At 46.9% G+C, this 20,090-nt stretch overlaps 1 protein-coding gene across 2 annotated transcripts in view; it reads left to right on the top strand.

Annotated features, from left to right (window-relative positions):
• The window catches only part of LOC138447868 (complement C3-like), a 1,306,650-nt gene that overhangs the window by 402,597 nt on the left and 883,963 nt on the right, over positions 1–20,090 (top strand). For both annotated transcript variants that reach the window (XM_069604330.1, XM_069604329.1), the window contains exon 16: positions 4,380–4,448. In XM_069604330.1, coding sequence (XP_069460431.1) covers positions 4,380–4,448 — 69 coding nt within the window. The remainder of the gene's footprint in view (positions 1–4,379; positions 4,449–20,090) is intronic.

Below are 20,090 nucleotides of genomic sequence, written 5' to 3'. Positions count from 1 at the left end.
ACCGCCGGTTTATTAAATTAATATTAATTCACTGGTTGTTTTTTTTTGCCAGAACTCAGTTCCAAAATGGCGTCTGTGTTCGCTTCTGTAACTCCAAACCAGGTCGAGCATTTTGTTCCACTTTTTTGGCAGGCTTCTCCACAGAAGCCCTCCAAGTGGTGCCACTCTGTTTGGGTTTCTTAGGAGGGATGGAGGGGGGTTAGGCACCCTGGACTGCGTTGCCTTGGCAACCCAAGTCGCACTCCACTCTGAGTGGCCCAGTGGTGAGCCGCCCGGCTCACCACTTAGCATGTGTGAATGACAGCTAGGCTGATGAATGGGGGGTTTTCTGCATAAAAGCAGGGCCTTTGGGACAGGAACGAGAGAAGTCGCCACAGGACCTAAAGAATCCGAAGAGGGAGAAGCTGAGCCGACCTGCAACGACGACACCACCGTTGGAACCCTGCTGAACCGCCTCACCACTTCCCGACGACAGAGAAGATCTTCATCCTGGAGAGTCTTCTTCCTTTGAACTGGTGGGGTTAACCAGTTCGCCCTCTTTTCGCCTTCCTGGATCGTCTCGTGGTCGAATCGCCCGTGCCAAGCACCCCGGTGGCCGGATAGACATGCTTCACCACTACCGCAAATAAAAGGGTAGTACCTTTTAACCGGGAAACTCCGCGGCTGGTTTCTTCCCTGGCAGTGCAACGACCTCCAGCTTTCCCCCACGTCGAGATCTTCTCTTCCTCTGGACGAAGCACCGACTTGCACCCGCTGCCAGGAACAACTGCCCCCGCTGGAGCTTTCTCACTGTTTCAGGTACTGGGTCCCGCCTGGTCTCCCTTGCAACAGACTGTTCAAGGTGACCCGTAAATACTTGACTCTCTATCCTGGGGTGACCTGGGACCTGTTAACTAACTTTTTCTGAACTGATCCAACTCTTTTTGAACTATCTGCCAAGACTTTTTAAAGTATAACTCAACTGTGTGATCTTGGACACATTCCGCCTTTCTCTCTCCAAGAGTGGGCCCGGCCTATGAACTTTCTTGCTCTACAGTAGACTCTGCCTTTCCTGACTTGCTGTGGTTCTTTTAAAAGTGTTGGTATTGTGTGCTTTCCTAATTCTGCCTTTTCCCTCCCTTTTTAACTAACTTATTGGAGTGCCATTTTAGGTTAAGCGCTCACCTCTGTCTGCAAATAAGTGATTGTTTTAACTAAGACTTGTTCAATAAGTAATCAGGGATGTATATACATTGATAGTGACTGTGTTTGAACTTGCTTGCCATATTAATGTTAAGAGTATTTTTACAAGTGTGTCTTTAAATAAATAATTATATACTTTATACCAAAGCTCTGGTCAGTGTTTGCTTGTGCTACTGTATATTTTGTACCTAATGTTTATACTCTACATACTGCCTAACTCTTCTTGAGAGAAGTCTGGCTGCTCAGCGACAGCTACCAGGTAAATCTGGGTGGTGCAGACTGCTACCAATTGGGTTTACTGCCAACACCTGTAGTCCTAAGCCTTTTGCAGCGGTCCCTAAGGGAACTGCACAGGTTTCTGCCTAACACTTACCCAGCGCATCGCTACTTTCTGCTCCAATTTTCAATGTTATGCGGATGACACACAGCTCTCTTTCAGGCTCCCCTTAGCCACCTCTGCTTCTTCTCTCATACCAGACTATCTGGCCGCAATTCAGGAATGGTGTGCCGCCAATGATATCTGCCTTAATGCTAGTAAGACGGAGATCCTCCTCATTCGGACACCTGCACCCTCCTCTCCTCTCTCTCGCTGTGGCCGCCCACTCTGGGCCCTCTACCTGCTCCTTCCTGTGAGGCTAAGAAACGTGGTGTCATCTTCGACTCCATCCTCTTCTCTCCTTGCATATCTGACGTCTCTAAGAAATAAACTATCAGCTGCAGCTCCTCAGAGGTATTCTTCCTTTTCTCACTTTCCCCCAGAAGCTCACTGTCTCCAGAGCTCTGGTCCTGTCTAGGCTGGACTATTGCAACAGCCTCTTTCTAAATCTTCCTACCTCGACTCTTCGACCTTTACAACTTAATTTATCCAGAACAGGACTGCGAGACTTGTTCTTGGCCTGAAGCCCAGGGCTTGTATCTCTCCAGCTCTGAAATCTGTTCACTGGCTCCCCGTGGCTGCAAGGATGAGCCTCAAGACCTTCTGCATCGTTCACAGGGATTTCTGGCATGGCTCTACTTCCAACTTTCTCTTCGAACCCTCCATTCATCCACCTCCAAATCTCTGAGGGTCAGACGCATCACCAAGCAGAGAGTTGGGGGAAGATCTATCTCCTCGGCTGGGTCCTCCCCCTGGAACAGCCTCCCTTTCCACTCTCAAACTTGAGCAGATCCACCTCTGGTTCCGGAAGCAACTCAAGACCTTCCTCTTCTCTCTTCCTCTCCCCTGCTGATGCACCTGAATGCTCTGATCACTGGTAACCTGGTCACCTTCTGAACTCGTGCCCAGGCTCCTGCATGTCCAGTTGCCCTTGCACTGTCTCCGGGCTCCCCAGCACTTAAAAGTCTGTATCTGCAACCCTACAGTCCCTTCTCTCCGCACTTATGAGCCACCCACTGGCTGCACTTGTGAGTTACCTGCACTTCCCCCTCCCCCAACCCCCTGGCATTTCTACCCTTCGCTCTTCCCCACACTTGCGTGATCTGAATGACACAAGGGCTAGTAAAATCGTTATTTTGTCCTCCCTTTGTTTCCCCCTCCTTGTCTTGTCGTGCCTAAAAACACTTGTGTACAGGCGCGTTATAAATACCATATCATATCATATTAAGGCTGTAGGGAGGGTCCAGGAGGCATGGCAACAACAAGAGAACAATACCAGTGAATTGGAAAGCCTGAATTATTCAGGGGTAGTGCTCAAAGGAGTGAAAAAGGAGAAAGCTATGACAGTGAATATGAAAGCTTGAATCATTATAGAGGAGGTTTCCTAAAGGGTGAAGGAGGTGCCAAAGGGGTGCAAAGGTGGGGAGAATAGACAGCTGGTCGGAGAATAGAGTGATGAGAGATTGGTGAGGGAAGAATAGGAAAGAGGGAAATGTGATGCAGAGAGGATAGAAAAAGTGTTGAGCCAGGTGGAAAAGTAGACAAATGTCTAGAACCTGAAAGAGGAGTTGTCAGATAGAAATAAGGGGACAAATTGAATAACTTCCAGGCAAAAGCAGAAGGAACTGAAGAGGTGGAAATGAAGACCACTGAAGGATTTGGGAAGGAAGTAGTACAGAGAGCTTTAGAGAGTCATTTTAGTGAAGAGAATGTAGTAGACCCAAAGACAAAGAGGACTACCCATGGAAAGGAAGCTAACAGAGGAAAATGTTTTATGGGAGCAAAATGTGAAGCGAGATGCCAGGGAGGAGAGATCCATTGGAGCAGGTGGCTGGAAGAAGGTGGAGAACCTTGTGAGACAGCTGTCCCAGCGTTAGGACTGCCTATCATCATCCTCTTGCTAATCTCCATCCTAGAAGTCCCATCTCTTACAACCCCACTTATGGAATACACTCACAAGCACCAAGCACTGTGCCAAGAGTCAATGAGAAAAGACCCTAAAAACCATGGAAATTAGAATGCAGCAACCCATTTGAAAACGAGGGACCGTGACGGCACAAGTATTGTGTGGATTTGCCGGGGGGACTATCTAGCCCTGGCCCTACAAAGCATGGGCTGAATTTGGTCGGAACAATTTATTTTCACAAGGACACTTTCTTTGGATATGTTTTTCCCAAAGTACTACGCAAACAAGAGGAACTTTAGTTTAATATAGATACCATTTGTTTATGTTGGCCAATCCCGTACACATTAGTAATACAATCTGTTGTTGACCTGATTCCTTGGTCTGGGCTGTTTGTCGATCATTGTCTGCTGTGTGACAAGAGGAAGGGCAGATACAGAAATACAGAAAGAAGTTCTATCTTGGCCGAAGTCTTACATATCTGTTCCTCAAGATCCCCCAACCACACAGGGTTTTCAGGATGACCACTGACTGTAAATGATTCCTATTTAGATGCTTTGTATTTAAACTTACTTTTTGTTGAAATCCTTAAAACATAACGTAGATTTATCTTGAGGACCAGTCGTAAAGACACCTGTGTCACAGAATCAGCTGTTAACAGCAGATCATTTCCATTGCAGCCCTATATTCCTCCATCCTTACAGATCTTTTCTGACCCTGCTCACAAGGGCTCCCCATGATTTCATGATGCTACTCAGAGTTATGTAGAAAACTTGGTTATGAGTCACACACTGCTTAATGAGGACATATAGGAACAGTGAAAATGCCAATCTCATGCCAAGTAAATAATGCTACAATTGTGATACATTTTCTCACTGAAGACATCTTTTAATTTAAATCACCTGTCTTTCTTTCCAGATTTTCAATGTCCGCACACCATACGAACTCGTCGTGCAGCAATGTCGCCAAGAGCCAAAGCTGCTAAAGGTTTGTATAACTTGTCACTAGCTGAATATCTTAGCAATGAAAGTAGTGAATGAAATCTTTGTAATGAAATGTAATTTCCACCTCAGCAACAAGTGAGCGGAGTTCCATTTCTCTTCTTCCAAACAATAAGGCTTTACCAATATCTTGTCCTACAAGCCATAGTGGACATTTTCAACTGTTCGGAGTACCGTCCACTGACATTTGTAAACTAACTTGACAGGTGATGTGCCTTTCTGCTACATATGATCAGCCGCATATTGCTGACAGCCTCCCACACTGCTATGACAGAAGGAAAAGGAACAAAAACTTGTGGAGCACTGGTCGCCTTATTAGAGTGGACATTTCAGCCGCTTTAGGCACTGTTTTGTACAGCTACTTCCACACGTATTACTACATTCATATGTTTTATATCTTGTATAAATGCAGGATAACTATCATTTTGATTTAGAAATAGAGCAAGACAATGTTTTCTTTTCTGATGTCCATGATTGGCATTTGGACAGCATCCACCTTGAAGAGGGGTAGCCATATTAGCAGTTCTATGCTCAATCATGGCTGCCATTTTTGTTAGCGATTTTTCTTGTTGGAAATACTCAGAGAAGACACATTGAGGAATCAAGTATTTTGAGTGTTAGATTTCTAATACTTCCTTGTACTAAAAGTATATTTGTATTCAATGTCAAGTGTATAGAAAACCTTAATAAAAAGACACAAAGTATTCAACAAAGAAAGGCAACACATATTCCCATACAGCACAATTTAGAACCTAATTCAAATCACCCAAAAAAGTTCAAATAATACACAATTGGAACCAAAACCATATGCTGAATTTTGAACATGTAAATATATATGTAAAGGCTTGAAAACAGCCTCAATGGTAATTGAAAAAAAAAAATGGGTTCTTTGTGGTTGTACTCAGTCAATGTATACGTTTTAGTGCAAGCATCATCTTATGGTGCACCTTTATCAAGACCAGGGGCTACAGTAAATGGGGCCAATGAGAAAAAAGAGCTAGATGTTAAAATGCCACTGTTAACTTCAGTAGGCTCTCCCTCATTTACCGATCCCAACAGGCCCAGACCAACTAAAGGTAACTAAGGCTGGAAGTAGAAGGGAAGAAGGATTAAATGTTTACTGTACACAACATTAGTCACTGGGAAGGAGTATGTTCTCCACCATTGGTATCTTTCATGGATTCATATGCTTTGAATATTTCCTGTCGTCAGGCTAAGAATCCTCAGTTACACAATTCCTACTTTTTTATATATAAAGAAAAAAACATGAGTGTTTTGTAATCTGTCCATGTCCATATGGGTGCATTAAGCCCCATCCAATGGGGTGTCAAGTATCCAGCTTCACCTCTCGAGGATATCCTCAGGTTCTAACCCCGGAGTGACTACCTACAGTGCAGCCTTTATACCTTGGGTGGAGGAGGGTGCTTGTGAATCCATGAAAGATACCAATGTTAAGTGTTTACTGTACACAACATTAGTCACTGGGAAGGTGTATGTTCTCCAGAATTGGTATCTTTCATGGACTCACATGCTTTGAATAGAATACATAGCAGTTTGCCGTACAATATGGCGGTGCAAATAATAAAGGCCTATCTTACTGGAACAGGCTCTGAATGCTGGCTCTTTCGACTCTGGCCTCTGCTGCGTCATGTCCCTGTAGGCAATAGTGCCTCATGAAGGTGTATGGCACTGCCCAGGTAGCGGCTTTGCATATGTCTGTCAACGAAACACCCACCCATACGCCCCTGTCGCCCTTGTAGAAGGGGTGTGGGAGGTGCAGGCACTTTTAGTGGTCTCTCGGCTTCTTCATGGCATTTTGATATTGCGGATGTGACCCATCTGGCTATTCCTTGTTAATAGATGGGTTTACCTTTGTTTGATGGACCAAAACCCACAAACAGTTGTGGTGTAGGTCTAAAAGACTTTATTCTATCAGATAGAACTTCATGGCTCTTTTTAGGTCTAGAATGTAGAGCCACCTACACTTGCGACCATGCTTTTGAAAAGAAACCGGGCAACACATTAGTGGAATGTATGTGGAAGTCTGTTGGCACTTCAGGTATAAAGTGGGGGTTTGTCTTTAGGATTACTTTGTCCTTAGTAAAACAGAGGTACAGTTCCTTGATCGACAGTGCTTGCAGGTCTGAAATTCTCTTGATAGAAGTGATGACAACTAAAAAGGCTACTTTCCAGGAGACATAGTTTGTATGTGCTGTAGCCAGAGGCTTGCATGGTGGCTACATGATTCCTGCTAGTACTGTATTTAGGCTCCACAGCTGCGGGACTTGTTTCACTGGTGGATATGTATCAAATAAGTCTTTCATGAAATGTTTCACAATCATGTCACTAAATAATAGATTAAAGTCCCTTTTTCTATTGGATCTAGAGATAGCTGCTAGATGTAGACATATAATGAGGATGATGAGGCAGGGAAGTGGAAAGCCTTTATTTCACTAAGAAGAGAAGTTTTTCTGTTTTTCCAATTTTGGTTAGCAGAACTTTACCATAACATTGAATGAGTCAAGAAATGAATTGAGGCTGTTTTACAAATAGGGATTTCCTTGTTCCCTTTTTGTTGAACACTGAACTTGAATAACGTTGAAACCTAGGAACGGGGTGTTTAACCACATTATTAAGAGGTTATCAAGAAACTGTGAATATCATTGTTGATGTTATTTGAATTGCCATATATTTTCTTTATGTATTTGTTGTTTGAGTGTGAGGAACAGACATCCTTTGTGAGAGTGTTTCCCTTTAATTTTGATAAGCAGGGAAATCCTTGTTAGAGTAGGGATAGTGAGACCAGCCCTCCAGATAAGGTGAGTATAATGCCTTTTTACACATGTAATTAAAGCCAATACGCATGATTTCATTGGTTACTGCGTACAGTGTACTCTGTATTTATTCATTACAAAATAAACTTTCTACCACTAGATGACACTGTAGCGCAAGTAAGCTCCTGTCCAGAGGCAGATTTAACGTGTTGCCAGGCTGACCCTTCCCATCCCTGTCTCTCTTGGAGACATGTATCCAGGGCCCCCTCAGCCCTGGGAGACATTTACAGAAACACACATGTCCTTCACGCCACTGCTACTTTCGGTTTTCATTGAGAGCTTCTCTGAAGAGGAAGCTGAGAGAGGAGGCCACAAACGCAGGAGTGGTGACACCAGGAGACACCAGCCAGGTGAGCATGCTGCCCTTCTGCTGCTGGCGCTTTTTAATTGCATTTTTAAAATCTCTCAGACAGCCCAGAGATTAGGACAGATAGCAGCTATCTGAGCTAATCTCGCATGGTCGTGGCTGTTGGAGAGAAAATAAAAACACAATTAAAAACAGTTCAAAGGATCAGGAACATGCTTCTGGGTGCATTTTGTTTCTTATGAGTCAAATCTACTATCTGCTCGGGTCGGATGATCAAGCAACTGCCCGTTTCACAGAGTAAACGACAAAGAGTGCCCATGGGCTGTATATCACTTGCGTCTCCTGCACACTCCAAATATTGCCAAAAAAGACAAAGAGCCACATTACGACCTCAGCAGTAGCCATGCTGCTATTGGCGGCATGGCTGCCACCGAAATCACTTCCGGGTCCGGGTCCTCAGAATGATGAATAACTGGGCCCTTACCGAGTTCGGAAGGCCCGGTAATTCCTCCCTCCAAGGACCCGGACCCGGTCCTTCCCCATTCCCATTACAGCCCCTATAGGGCTGAATGGGAATGGGAGAGGGAACAAACAACGGGCCATTACGAGTTGGCCCGTTGTTTGCTCCCTCTTCCCCTCGCGGGACCCGGTAAGCATGCCTGGTTTGACCAGGCTTTGCTTCCTGGGTCCCGCGAGGGGACCTCGAAATGAGGCGGTACGGGGTAAACAACGCCGGCACCTTTTACGGCGCCGTTTACCCCGTACCGCCAGGGTCGTAATGAGGCCCAAACAGTAATTACTTAATAGTTCACTGGTTAGACTTACATATTTGGTTACATTTCCCAATAATTATTCGGGCGAACCCCACGTTCGTACTATTGGTCCTGTAGTCTAAAAAGTTTTTCAAGTATTAACATTTCACAGTTTGCAATATATATACATTTTTATTTGAACGTGCTTTTTAATATTGGACTCAACATGTACTCTAGTATTCACCACCAGTTACAACAATATTCCATGCATATTGTATTATACAGATATCAGTCGATGCATATTCTGGTTTTCAATACAAATACATGAACTCAACGCATTTCGGGACTCAATTCCCTTCTTCAGGAGCAAAAACAAATATGTTTACAATGTTCATAGATTCTGGTATTCTTAGATTCTTCCAAAAGATCTGTGTAACTAAAAATAATAGAGAATGGTTGTGTTTTAGTGACAAGCTAAAAAGCCAAATTCATGTAACAAAACTCAATTGTTTTTCATTGTTTAGAATGGCCCTACCTCTCATTAGTGCCCCATGCCGTTTCCAAACTGGTGTTCTTTGGGTGAAGATTTTAAGTAGTGGAGAGCAGACTGTCATTCTGCATCATAGAGTTGCCTAAAGGAGTAATTAGGGAAATAAAAGAAGTTGTACTTCGAGTTCCACGATTATATGGCGCATGTTGTATTAAAAAGAATTGGGTGAAGATTGCAAAAAACTAGATCACAGACTGCGCTACCTCCTTATGTAGTTATAGCCACTTGCTGTGGTCTATCTTTAAGTGGCCAGCTTTTCTGGAGTTATTGTTCTCTTGGAGTTAATGTTCTCAGACTCTGGTAGGCACTCACAAATCCCATGTAGTATTCAGTTACACCAGTACGTCTATATCAAAAACATAACCATACAAAGTATTCCATTGTATCCTTTCCTCATTTATAAATGATACAGCAATTGGGGTTCGCCCTAATAATTATTGGGAAATCTAACCAGATATGTAAGTCTAACCAGTGAACTACTAAGTAATTACTGTTAGTCTTTTTTGGCAATATTTGTAGTCCGTGGACACTCTTTGTCTACCATGACCTAGGGCCTCATTACAACTTTTGCAGAATGGGTTAACGGGCTCCGCTAATGGAGGCGGACCCGTTAAACCCATTCCGCAAAATTACGAGGTCCCCTCGCGGGACCTGGTAAGGACGCCCGGTCAGAATCGGCCCGTTGTTAGCTCCCGCTCCCATTCCCATTGAGCCCTATGGGGGCTCAAATGGGAATGGGGAAGGTCCAGGCCTGGGTTCCCAGTAGGAGGAATTACCGGGCCCTCAGAACTCGGAATGGCCCAGTAATTCCCCATTCAGGGAACACGGACCCGATTTTGGAGGCTGCCATGGCTACCTCCAAAGTCGTAATGAGGCCCCTAGTGTCAGGGTTGTGTCTTTCTCCTCTGCACCTCACTACTTATCTTAACCCTGTATAACTCTTATCCAACGTGCAGTAGTGTTTGTTCTTTTTCTCGTTTCACAGAGTCGCAGCCCCCCTGAGAGACATAGGTGCTGCGTCTCTGATGAACTCGACAACACAACGACACTGCCATTCTTCAATTTTCCTAAATGGGCAGAAACGTCCACGGTGGCATTGTGACAAGCTCCTGCTTTTTGCACATGGCATGGTAGAGGTAGCCAGAGGATCCTCCCTAGGCCACCACTGGGCTGAGCATTTGCTGGCTTGTGGTGACACCTATCTCCCTTGGCGACCTTGATAATCAACAGTTTCCAATTGTGCCTGCTTAAAGGCCACTTGTTGTTAATAGGAATTAATGAGCTGCAGAGTGGTGGGAAGCAAAGATTTAAAAGGGCACGCTGCCATTTGGAAGTTAGATGGGCACGCTGGATCAGAAACAAGGCTCCTGATCCCCAAAGGATGTGTATTTATTGTGACTTAATCAACCATATAATTCGTCTTCATGGGCAAAGGTGAACCAAACTTTGCCAAAAAGTGGACCCAGATGGCAGCATTTTAAAATGGGCACTTACCTAATGAGCACGAGTCCTTACATTTTTTTAAAATTGTATTTTTATTTGCTTTTCAATATAACAACATAACCTCCCACCCTCAGCCCCCCAAGCTGGATATCCCCACATTAACCGCTTGCATGGTACAAATCAAACAATACACAAAGTTAGCAAATATTGAGAAACGGCAGGCATTAGGGACAATGCTGTAAATTAAAGTCAGATTGCAAAAATTCTAGTACCTCTGCCCAGCCCTTGGATAATTTAAATTGTCCTCCCTGAATCACATAAATTGTCCATTCTAGTGCCACAAAGTCCCAGATCCGATAAAACCATTCGGTAACCCCCGGAGGATCCTTGGCCTTCCACTTCTGTGCAATTCCCAATAGCACAGCCAACTGTAATACCACAAATACTGTACGTTGTTGCTTTGAATTACAACACATAATGGGATTAAAGATCAGCAATAAGCTTGCTTTAATGAAGCTTGGCTTTGATATTCCAAACAATTGTTGCATACAGATATCAATCTCTGCCCAATAGCCCGCCAACACCGGACAATGCCACCAAATGTGTCCCCAGTCCTCAATCACCCGCCATTGTGGCCATCACTGTTCCAATAGAGAAGATTTCCTCTTTTGCAGGCCAGCAGGGGTAGAGTAAGCAATTTGTACCAAAACTTTCATAGTTGTATAGAACAAGTGAATTTAGGAATGTCCTTCCACAGACCTTCCCATTCATTATCAGTAATTGGTGACTCCAATGTATACTGCCAACTAGATTTATAATGCCATGGGAGGGTAGAAGATGATCCATTTAAGAGTTTGTACATATTTGATTTTAGAGCCTTGTTACCTGGGTTAGTAGTGACAAATCGTTCAAAAGGGGTAAGCCCTCTAATAGCCTCTTGTTTAAACGTGGGGGGCCAATTTCCAGTGGCGTACTTGGTAGTATTGAAAATGCTTCCTGTCGTCTAGGCCTTAATCCAATTTACACTACAGGCGTATTATTGCAGAGGCTATTAGCCCTACCGCCAAACCCCCCAGCGCTTTTAGCGCCGGATCATGTGTTTGGTGGAACATTAAGTCCCCATTCCCCATTGGGCCCATTCGGGAATTTCACATTCCCCATTGGGCCCAATGGTGAATGTCCGGTGCTATTACCGCCGGCGGTATTACCACAGGCAGTAATAGCGCCGAAAATTGGCAAAATCGTGCAGATTTGCTCCCAGCTGAGAGCTGGGGCTATATCTGCCAAGCCCATGATTTGGCGGACCCTCACATGCGGCGGTAATAGTGTTACTGCCGCATTTAGGGGTTACCGTCAGACTCGTGATGAGGCAGTGTGTAAAGGTTTTAAAATCCTTTCTGATAAACAGATCACACATTTTCCAGCATCCTGCTTGCTTCCATTTAAGAAAGGCCCGCGGATCACACCCCGGAGGAAAACTGGGGTTGAAAAATACTGGAGTAAGCGGTGAAGGGAATGTCGTTAGACTTTTACGTCTCGCCGCCCCATCCCATATCTCCTCGACTAGATGTGTAATTTTACTCCTATGAATATTGGGGGAGCAATTGTTTTTAGCATGCCATAGAACTCAGGTGAAATGACCGGTCAGATAAGCCAAAGGGGGTATAAGAACGTTATAGTCAGCTAGCAAACTATTAATAGCATGTAATCCCAGGTTCAACTCGGGTCCTTCCTATCCTCCATCTCTATCTCTACCTGTGGTGTTCCCCAGGGGTCTAACCTTTCTCCCTGGCTGTTCAACCTATACCTGGCACTTCTTGCTCACCGCATTGCTGCACTCTGCCCCAACTTCCAGTGCTATGCGGACGACTCATCTCATTTTCGGGCTACCTTCAGCCACCTCTTCTCCCTCTCTCATCTCTGACTGCCTGTCCGCCATCCAGGAGTGGTGTGCCGCCAATGATCTCTGCCTTAATGCCAGTAAGACCGAGATTCTCCTCATTGGAACACCTGCTCCCTCCGTTCCTGTCACTCTCTGGCCAGCCTCCCTTTGCCCTCTCCCTGCTCCCACCGTGAGGCTAAAAACCTCAGGGTCATCTTCGACTCCACACTCTCCTCACATCTCTGACATCTCTAAGAAGTCACACAACCAGCTGCACCTCCTCAGAGATATTCTTCCTTTCCTCTCCTTCCCCCAGAAGCTCACTGTCTCCAGAGCTCTGATTCTCTCTAGGCTGGACTATTGCAACAGCCTCTTTCTAAATATGCCTGCTTCTACTCTCTGCCCTCTGCAACTCATCCAGAACAGGACTGCGAGACTTGTCCTTGGCCTCAAGCCCAGGGATTGTATCTCTCCAGGACTGAAATCTCTGCACTGGCTCCCAGTGGCTGCGAGGATTAAGTTCAAAACCCTCAGCATTCTCCACAAGGTCTTCTGGGCCCTGGGGCCACAAGACCTTCAGCTCTCTCATCCTAAATATCTTCCTACCTTCGCTCATCCACCTCCAACTCCCTCAGGGTCAGTCGCTTTTCCAAGCAACAAGTTGGTGGTAGATCTGTTTCCTCGGCTGGGGCCTCCCTCTGGAACAGCCTCCCTGCCTCCCTGAAACTTGAGGAGAATCAACTCCGGTTCTGGAAGTACCTCAACACCTTTCTCTTTGCTTCTGCTTTTTCTCCTCCTCTCCCCTGCTGACTTCCTGGCTGATACTGAAACTGCACTGGTTACCTGGCCACCCCCTGATCTGAAGCCCAGGTCTCCCCCACCCCCCAGTCGCACACCTGCACTGCCCTCCCGGCAAACCCCACACCTAGGGACTGTTTCTGTATCCCTACAGTTCCACTACCAGCACTTGACACCTGATGTCTGCACTTATCCTTGCACTTGCCACCTGCTGGCCGTACGTACCTTATTGTTTATTGTTCTTTATCCCGTTTACTGCACTTTCCCCCTCCCCATTCCCATGCACTTGCGTGATCTGAATGACACCTGGCCTAGTAAGATCGTTGTCTGTCTTCCCTCTGTTCCCCCCTCTCTTGCCGTGTCACGCCTTGAAACACCTGTGTATAAGCGCGTTATACATGCCATATCATATCATTTGTCCCAATATCCAAACCCTTCCAACAGACCTCTGACCATAAGCAAGACACTTGTCCACAACCCCCTTCCCCAGCATCACCAAGGGTTTTCCAGTGCTGAGAAAGCACAGACCTATCTCATCAGGTGCATCTCTCTGTCACTGAAATTGTTAATAGCACCCATCTCATCCGCCCCATGTAGCAGCTGTCCTCTACCGGGCAACTAGATGCGGAAGGAAAGTAACTTGCAGTGCTGTCAATGTTGAACTCCCCCACCATGTACCGCCACCAGGTAACTGCCCCAGTACTGCCTCTAAGGTGCTAGATTACGTGGAATGCAGTCAGCACACATGAGCACTCCTCCCAGGCCGCACTTAACCGTATCCTTCATCTCTTGCATGACTGTCAGCAGAGCCACTTGTCTCGCTCCACCAGTGTTTTCACTTGCTGCTTTCCCCGCCGGCTTAAACCATCAGCACGCGAGCTGTGCTGGACATGCGCTGGCGCTCCTCTCTCCAGCACTGCCGCTAGTCGCCTACATTCAAAGGCTCAGCATGGAGCTGGGGGGACCAGGCTGCCGCTTACTGCGTCTTCCAATCCCCAGATACACGGGCGGCTGCGCTCCATAAAGAGGTCCGGGACACCTCTAGTCCACCGACCTCCACGTTGCCATTCTGCACAGGCATATGCTATCCAGGTACCTCCGACGCCCTAACAATCCAGGGGAAAGTGAAATCTGCATCGGACGGTCAGTGCCATGCCCTGCACAAGCACACTGCACGGCTCGCAACAGGTCTCCTTTTCCTCAATCTTCCTTCAAAATAGCTGAATTTTTTCTTCTGATGAACTGGTCCCATTACAAAGAGCATTCCAGTCTGGTTATTCTAAGGACTTCACCAGAACTGCCAATAACACATGCCGCTCCCATAAACTGTGGAGGAGGAGAGAGGCACAGACATGTCTTCAAGCTGTGGTGGCCATCTTGGAATCCCGAGTCCTTAAATTAACTACATAAACACTACAGAAAAACAAAACACTTCCAATCTCAAAGAAACAACTGGTACTGCTTAACTATCGGGCATAGCAGGGCTTTAAATCCCAACTCAGGAAGAAACTTTCCTTAGAGAACTAGGACCTCCTGCCTGGGACCACAATCAGCACAGCCCCATTTTCATTGAAAAACAGAGATGGCTTGGAGAAGCTTATGGATGTTTGGTGAAGTTCAGGATCGAGGTGGGAGCTTCCGTTCCTCTTTGTGCCTATCAATTCCCGACCAAGCTCTTAATCTAGACCTGAGCTCCAGAGAGCACAAGACAGCATGCAGCTTGGCTTTGTGCCTTGGAGGAGAAAAGGATGAGTGGAGTGACGACACAAAGTACTGGATGCCAGGACCTAAGGTCCTCACCGCCTTGTGTGCAAAGTAAGAGGAACAGAGTCCTCTCTTAGATGACCAATCCTCCTTTGCCTGATGTCAATGCCTATAGATGCGCAACAGCCTCTATCCTCCCTCTGGGTATTGACGCTCAAGTGGAGCGAGCAGCCGTGGGCAGGAGTAGTATCCCAACCAAAGGAGGGGGCTCAACATCAGCTGAGGGAAAATGTCAGCCTCCAACAGACAGTTGATGAACCCAAATTCAAATCTCAACCCAGGAAGTTAACAGCTGGATGCCAAGTTCATGTTACATAGTACATATTGCGCTTGACAGACATAGACACAGTTCTGCAAATACATTTTGAAGGATAATAGGGAAACCTCCTCTTGAATGACCGGATCCTGTTGGGGGTGGGAGGGACTTAGCCTTAAGGGGTGGAATCCTTTCAAGAACAAATTGCCCATTTGCACTTTGCATTCTGTGGATGCAGAGGGTGTATCAGGGAAAAAATGTGCAAGGCTGTGCATATACAAATCAGCAATGGTAAAAGAGGATATCAAAAGAAAACCACTGGGATCCTGTGAGCATGACAAGGGAGGGAAGACAGAGGAAGGACAAGACAGACGATCTTACTAGGCCTTGTGTCATTCAGATCATACAAGTGCAAAAACGAGAAGTGCAAGGGGCAAGGGAGTTGGGGAGTGCAAGGGAGAAGGGAGGAGGAAACAGGGCAACAAGGCTCTGAGTAAGTGCAGCCAGGGCAGCACGGCAAATGACTGTAGTGTTACAGTTACAGCCCCTAAGTGCGTGGTTGGCCTGGAGGCAGTGCAAGGGTGACTGATCAAAAAAGAGCCGGTACACAGTGAGACTCTGAGGGCAGCCAAGCAACCAGTCGGTACAGTGGTCAGGTAAGTCAGCAGGGGAGGAAGAGAGATAAAGCAGAGAAGAAGAACGTTTTGAGCTGCTTCCGGGAACTTCAGGTGGTCCGGCTCCATTTTGAGAGGGGAATTCCAGAGGGAGGCACCTGCAGAAGAGAGAGATATACCCCCCCCCACTCTTTGCCTGCAGAAGTGCAGAGAGCATTGGATGTAGTGCGGGCCCTGGCCCCAGAAAGCCTTGTAAAAAATGCAAAGGCTCTCGAACCTGATCCTTGCAGCCACTGGGAGCCAGTGGAGAGATTTCAGTGCTGGAGAGATACAGTCCATGGGCTTGAGGCCAAGGATACGTTTAGCAGTCCTGTTCTGGATTAGTTGCAGAGGGCAGAGAGTAGAGGAAGGCAGATTAAGAAAGCAGCTGTAGAAGTAGTCCATCCTAGAGAGAACCAGGGCGCTGGAGACAGCGATCTTCTGTGGGAAAGTGAGAAAGGGCAGAGTCCCTTTGAGGAGGTGCAGCTGGTAGTGGGACTTCTTGGCGTTATCTGAGATGTGAGTAGAGAAAGAGAGAGTGGACTCAAAGAGGACACCAAGGTTTTTTGCAACCTGAATCGTGGATAGACAGTCAGGAATGAGCAAGAAAGGAGGAGGCTGAGGCGAGCCTGAAGGAAAGCTGAGTGTCATCCACATAACACTGAAAGTTAGAGGAGAAGGTAGAGATCAGGTGGGCCAAAGGGGCCAATTAGGGGGTGAAAAACAGGGGTGAAAGGATAGAGCCCTGGGGAACACCACAGGTAGAGATAGAGGTGGCAGAGTGAAAGGAACCAAGTTGGACCTGCGAGTAGCGTTCCAAGAGGAAGGAATTCAGCCATCCCAGGGCCTGATCTGTGATGCCCAGATTCTCACAGAGTCGATTGATCAGGATGCTGTGGTTGACCAGGTCGAAAGCAGAGGAAAGATCAAGGAGGATGAGGACAGAAAAATGTTGGAATCAAGGTTAGTGAGCGTATGTTCACAGAGAGCAGTTTTCATGCCTCTGGCAGCTCTGAAGCCAGACTGATGGTCATGGAGACAACCAACATATTCAGCGTGGAGAGTAACCTGGGAGATGGCCAGCTTTTCCAAGAGTTTGTGCAGGAAAGGGGTGATGGAGATTGGGCGATAGTTTGCCAGGCAGGTAGGATCGGCAGACAGCTTCTAGAGGAGGAGGTGCACTAAGGAGTGCTTAAGGGGAGAGGGGAAAGTTGCAGTGGTGAAGTCTTAGTTACTTACCTGTAACTGTATTTCTCCAGCATTGGTATCTTTCATAGATTCACATGCTTGAATATTCCCAGTCGTCAGACTGGGAATCCTCGGTGATAAATTTAATAATAAAATGTTTTTTTTTTTTATTTTTTTAAATATACACACACTGCTACCAAGCACTGCATGCACATAGCCCATTATGGCCTATGATCCATTCCATTGTGTAGTCCCTCCACCTCACTTTGGTCCTTTATGGTCCCAGCCAATGAGGTGGCAGGGCTTAAGCTCTGCCCCCGGCAGCCATCTTCAGATTTTGAACCGTAGAGATTACAGTATGATGGATGCCGAGCATAAGAGCAGCCTCTCAGGGGAGGCGGGGGGGCGCATGTGAATCTATGAAAGATACCAATGCTGGAGAAATACAGTTACAGGTAAGTAACTAAGACTTCTCCAGCATTGGATCTTTCATAGATTCAGATGCTTGAATAGAATACCAAGCAGTTAAACATGCCACCATTATATACATATATGCATAAATACAGAAAACATATTTTTGATCAAACCTTTACCATGCAGCAACACAACGGTTACATACTTCGGGAAAGGTGGGAAAAGGAGGCTGGTCCTACCTTATACAAAGAGATGGCGGAGCACTGCCTGTCCAACTGCAGCTTCTTTGTTGGTATCCTCAGTCAGGCAGTAGTGTTTCGCGAAAGTATGCAGAGTGCTCCACGTGGCGGCTCTGCATATGTCCTTCAAGGCCACCCCTGCGTGGAATGCTGTTGACGCCGCCCTTCCTCTGGTGGAGTGCGCAGATGGCGGTCTAGTTAAAGGGTCGCCTTTCAACTGATGGCAGTGGGTGATGCAGGACGATACCCAGCGTGCCAGACTTTGTTTAGATATATGCTGACCCTTGGTACGGCCAGAGAAAGAAATGAATAGCCGGTTTGAGGAGCGGAACTCCTTGGTTCTTTGCAAGTAAAACTTCAACACTCTAGCAACGTCTAGAGAATGTAATGTCCTTTCCGCTTCAGAAGCGTGATTCTGGAAGAAGGTTGGTAAAACAATGCGCTCAGTGAACGACATCTCCGAAAGTACCTTGGGGAGGAACTTCGGGTGAGGCCTTAAGATGACGCGGTCCTTCTGGAACAAAGTAAACGGAGGTTCTGAAGACAAAGCTTGCAACTCACTGATCCTTCTGGCCGATGTGATGGCTACTAGGAAAGATGTCTTCCAGGACAAGAATTTCATATCGCATCTGTGTATGGGCTCGAAGGGAGGTTGCATGAGGGCTGTTAAGACGGTGTTGAGGCTCCAGTCCGGAACTGGTGTAGGTGTAGGTGGATAAGTACGCATCAGTCCTTTCAGGAAGATCTTAACCGCTGGTAAGGAAAGTAAGGCGTGCGTCTCCGCGGTTACTGTGTAGGCCGCTATGGCTGACAGATGGACCTTGATAGAGGACAGTGAGAGCCCTGACTTAGCCAGGTGCAACAAGTAGGGCAGAATCTGATCAACCGAGGCCGTGAGGGGATCGATCGCAGAGGTCTCGCACCATTTGGAAAACCTGGTCCATTTCCTGGTGTAGGTGAGTTGCGTGGACGGGGCTCTAGCGGCCCTGATGATATCCCAGCATTCTGATGGTAACTTTAGGTGCATCAGTTTGCGCTGTTCAGGAACCATGCTTTGAGAGACAGGCTCCTCGGGTCGTGGTGGAGGACCTTGCGGTTCTGTTGTGTCAGTAGATATTGATGTGACTTTAGACGAATCGGGGGTTGGGAGGATAGATGTCTCAGCGTCGGGTACCAGACTTGCCGTGCCCAATCCGGTGCAATAAGAATCAAAGAACAATCCTGTTCTTTTACCCTGCGAAGTACCCTCGACATGAGGGGAATGGGTGGGAAGGCGTAGAGGAACTTCCCCGACCAATCCACTGAGAACGCGTCTCCCAGTGATTGGTGCTCCGGGTATCTTGAAGCAAATCTCTTGCATTTTTTGTTGTTCCTGGTGGCAAAAAGGTCGATCTGCGGATGGCCCCATAAGGCAAAGATCCGTTGGGTTTCTTTTTCGTCCAGCTCCCACTCGTGTGACGCTGTGTATTCTCTGCTTAGTCTGTCCGCTAGGACATTGTCCACTCCTGGAAGATGCTCTGCCCTGATCTGTATCCTGTAGCGCAAGGCCCATGCCCATAGCTGTTGGGCTTCTTGCGACAGGATCTGAGACCTCGTGCCTCCCTGCTTGTTTGTATAGTGCATGGAGGTCGTGTTGTCTGTCTGGACTGTAAGAACTTGACCAGCTATAACCGGTAGGAAAGCTTTCAGCGCCAACCTTACGGCCCTGAGCTCTAACACGTTGATGTGGAGCTGGGACTCTTGTGCCGACCAAGATCCCTTGGTTTGGAGGTCCGCAAGATGAGCGCCCCAGCCTGATAAGGAAGCGTCCATCCGCAGCAGGAGGGTCGATGTCGGTGCTTGAAATGGCATTCCCTGCAGAAGATTCCTCGGAACATTCCACCATCGAAGGGCCTTGTGCAACGTCGATGGAATCTGGACAATGTCTTCCCAGCATCCGAAAGCCTGTTTCCATTGGTGGTCCAGAGCTTCCTGAACCGGTCTCATGCGAAGCCTGCAGTTCGGTATGAGGAATATGCATGATGACATCATGCCCAATAGGGATTTGTAAGAGCGTACGGATGTTGTCTCTTTCTGTAGGAAGTTCGAAGTTGAGCGTAGAATCGCTGCTATTCTTTCTGTGGGAATGCTGGTGTCGAGTTCGGCTCCCAGGAAGAGAGCTACCTTGCTGGGAACGAGGCAGGACTTTGTCTGGTTTATGGAGAAACCTAACTCTTTTAGAAGGTTGACAGTCCTCGACACTGCCGAGCGAGCCTTTGCAGCGGAACTTGCCTTTATCAGCCAATCGTCCAGGTATGGAAAAACGTCCGTTCCTGCTCTCCTGAGACTTGCCGCTACCGGTGCCAAGCATTTTGTGAAAACTCTCGGAGCCGATTTTAGCCCGAACGGGAGCACTTGAAACTGAAAGTGGAGCTCTCCCACTGTGAACCTGAGGAACTGCCTGTGCGCTGGATGGATCGGAATATGGAAGTATGCGTCCTCCAAGTCTAAAGTGGCCAAGAAGTCGTGCTTGTTTAACCAAGGTAGCACCCCTTCTAAAGCTACCATC

The sequence above is a fragment of the Ambystoma mexicanum genome, chromosome 3q (assembly GCF_040938575.1).
Source record: "Ambystoma mexicanum isolate Mex_15411 chromosome 3q, UKY_AmexF1_1, whole genome shotgun sequence".
Lineage (NCBI taxonomy): Eukaryota > Metazoa > Chordata > Amphibia > Caudata > Ambystomatidae > Ambystoma > Ambystoma mexicanum.
The sequence above is the reverse complement of the archived record's forward strand: the minus strand, read 5'-3'. Positions and strand labels throughout refer to the sequence as shown.